The sequence below is a fragment of the Gadus chalcogrammus genome, chromosome 8, assembly GCF_026213295.1.
Source record: "Gadus chalcogrammus isolate NIFS_2021 chromosome 8, NIFS_Gcha_1.0, whole genome shotgun sequence".
Classification (NCBI taxonomy): domain Eukaryota; kingdom Metazoa; phylum Chordata; class Actinopteri; order Gadiformes; family Gadidae; genus Gadus; species Gadus chalcogrammus.
In genome coordinates, this window is record NC_079419.1 from 10,601,800 (window position 1) to 10,604,299 (window position 2,500).

The following is a 2,500-nucleotide window of genomic DNA, read 5'->3' on the forward strand; positions in this document are numbered from 1 at the left end:
GAGGGAGGTGAGGCCCCGACGCACACGCACACACACACACCTATATAGACACACAATACACACAAACACACGCACACACATAGATACACAGTGTCTATCTATGTGTGTGTGTGTTTGTGTGCACAACCGCGCACGCATGCACACACGACATCCGACAGTATCTTTATATATGACGTGTATAATCTACAAAGTCATATATAAAAATCGTATAAATGTAATACGATAGTTTATATATATATCTGTATATATATATATGTATGTATGTATGTATATATTTCTATATATGATGGTGTATATGATAGTTTATATATATATATATCTCTATATATATATTATGGTTTATATTTCTATATATATTATAGTATATGTACGTATATACATATAATAGTAGTATACGTATATCTCTCTATATATAAGATGGTATATGTAAGTATCTGGTAGCATATAAGTATGTATGTATATCTATCTCTATGTATGATGTGTATGTATATATCTGATAGTATACAGTATATATATCTGTGTGTGTGACGGTGTATGTATATATCTGATAGTATACAGTATATATATCTGTGTGTGACGGTGTATATATATATCTGATAGTATACAGTATATATATCTGTGTGTGACGGTGTATGTATATATCTGATAGTATACAGTGTATATATATCTGTGTGTGTGACGGTGTATGTATATATCTGATAGTATACAGTATATATATCTGTGTGTGACGGTGTGCTGTGCTCTAGGATCGCCGTGTTCTCCATCACGGTTCTCCACGATGAGAGGGTGGTGGTGGTGGCGGAGCAGAGACCTGACTCCACAGAGGAGGACAGCTTCCAGTGGATGAGCAGAGTGCTGCAGGTACACACACAAGCACACAAGCACACGCACGCACGCACGCACGCACGCACGCACGCACGCACGCACGCACGCACGCACGCACGCACGCACACAAGCACACGCACGCACGCACGCACGCACACAGGCAGGCACAGGCACACATACACACACACACACAAGCACATACACACGCACATACACATGTATGCACACGCACACACACAGACACACGCACGCACAAACACACACCAGACACAGTCAGACAGACAGACAGACAGACAGACAGACAGACAGACAGACAGACAGACAGACAGACACACAGACACACAGACACAGACACACAGACACACAGACAGACAGACGCACGCGAGCAGGCACACACACACACACGCACATACACAATCACATACACACACAAACATATACACACACACACACACACACACACACACACACACACACACACATATATGCACTCTCAACGCACCCCCTTTTTATCACGCATACACTCACATTCTCTCCCCACTAAAAGTGTGTGTGTGTGTGTGTGTGTGTGTGTGTGTGTGTGTGTGTGTGTGTGTGTGTGTGTGTGTGTGTGTGTGTGTGTGTGTGTGTGTGTGTGTGTGTGTGTGTGTGTGTGTGTGTGTGTCCGGTCTGTGTGTGTGTGCGTGTGTGTGTGTGTGTTTGTGTGTGTCCGGTCTGTGTGTGTGTGTGTCTCCAGGCCATCGACGGTATCCACCAGGTGGGGGTCTACTGCCTGGCTCTTGTGCCCTCCAACACGCTGCCCAAGACGCCCCTGGGTGGGCTGCACCTGTCAGAGACCAAGCAGCTGTTCCTGGAGGGCCGGCTGCACCCCTGTAACGTCCTCATGTGCCCCCACACCTGTGTGACCAACCTGCCCAAACCCCGGCAGAAACAGCCTGGTACTGTTGGAGCTCACTACAATTCACTATTATCCACTAGAACCTACCACAACTCACTATAGCTCTCTGTTACTCAGTACAGCTCACTACAACTCACTACAACTCACTGTTACTCACTACAACTCACTACAACTCACTGTTACTCACTACAACTCACTACAACTCACTGTTACTCACTATAACTCACTATAACTCACTATAACTCTATGTTACTCACTATGACTCACTGTTACTCACTACAGCTCACTACAACTCACTGTTACTCACTATAACTCACTAGAACACAATTTAGCTCACTATAACTCACTGTTCCTCACCATATCTCCCTATAGCTCACTATAACTCACTGTTCCTCCCCATATCTCCCTATAGCTCACTATAACTCACTGTTCCTCCCCCAGAGGTGGGTCCGGCCTCGGTGATGGTGGGGAACCTGGTGTCTGGGAAGAGGATCGCCCAGGCCAGCGGCCGGGACCCGGGGAACCTTGAGGACCAGGACCAGGTGAGGGGGGGATATCTATATATCTATATATCTAACTCTCTCTCTCTCTCTCTCTCTCTCTCTCTCTCTCTCTCTCTCTGTCTCTCTCTCTCTCTCTCTCTCTCTCTCGCTCTCTCTCTCTCTCTCTCTCTCTCTCTCTCTCTCTCTCTCTCTCTCTCTCTCTCTCTCTCTCTCTCTCTCTCTGTGTCTCTCTCTCTCTCTCCCCCTCTGTCTCTCTCTCTCCCCCTCCCTCCCT

General features: G+C 46.2%; 1 protein-coding gene across 2 annotated transcripts in view; it reads left to right on the forward strand.

Annotated features, from left to right (window-relative positions):
• LOC130387565 (disco-interacting protein 2 homolog C-like) overlaps positions 1 to 2,500 on the forward strand; it is a 62,159-nt gene that overhangs the window by 50,547 nt on the left and 9,112 nt on the right. For both annotated transcript variants that reach the window (XM_056596733.1, XM_056596734.1), the window contains exons 20-23: positions 1 to 7; positions 747 to 861; positions 1,562 to 1,763; positions 2,165 to 2,265. The exon at positions 1 to 7 is cut by the window's left edge and continues 202 nt beyond it. In XM_056596733.1, coding sequence (XP_056452708.1) covers positions 1 to 7; positions 747 to 861; positions 1,562 to 1,763; positions 2,165 to 2,265 — 425 coding nt within the window. The remainder of the gene's footprint in view (positions 8 to 746; positions 862 to 1,561; positions 1,764 to 2,164; positions 2,266 to 2,500) is intronic.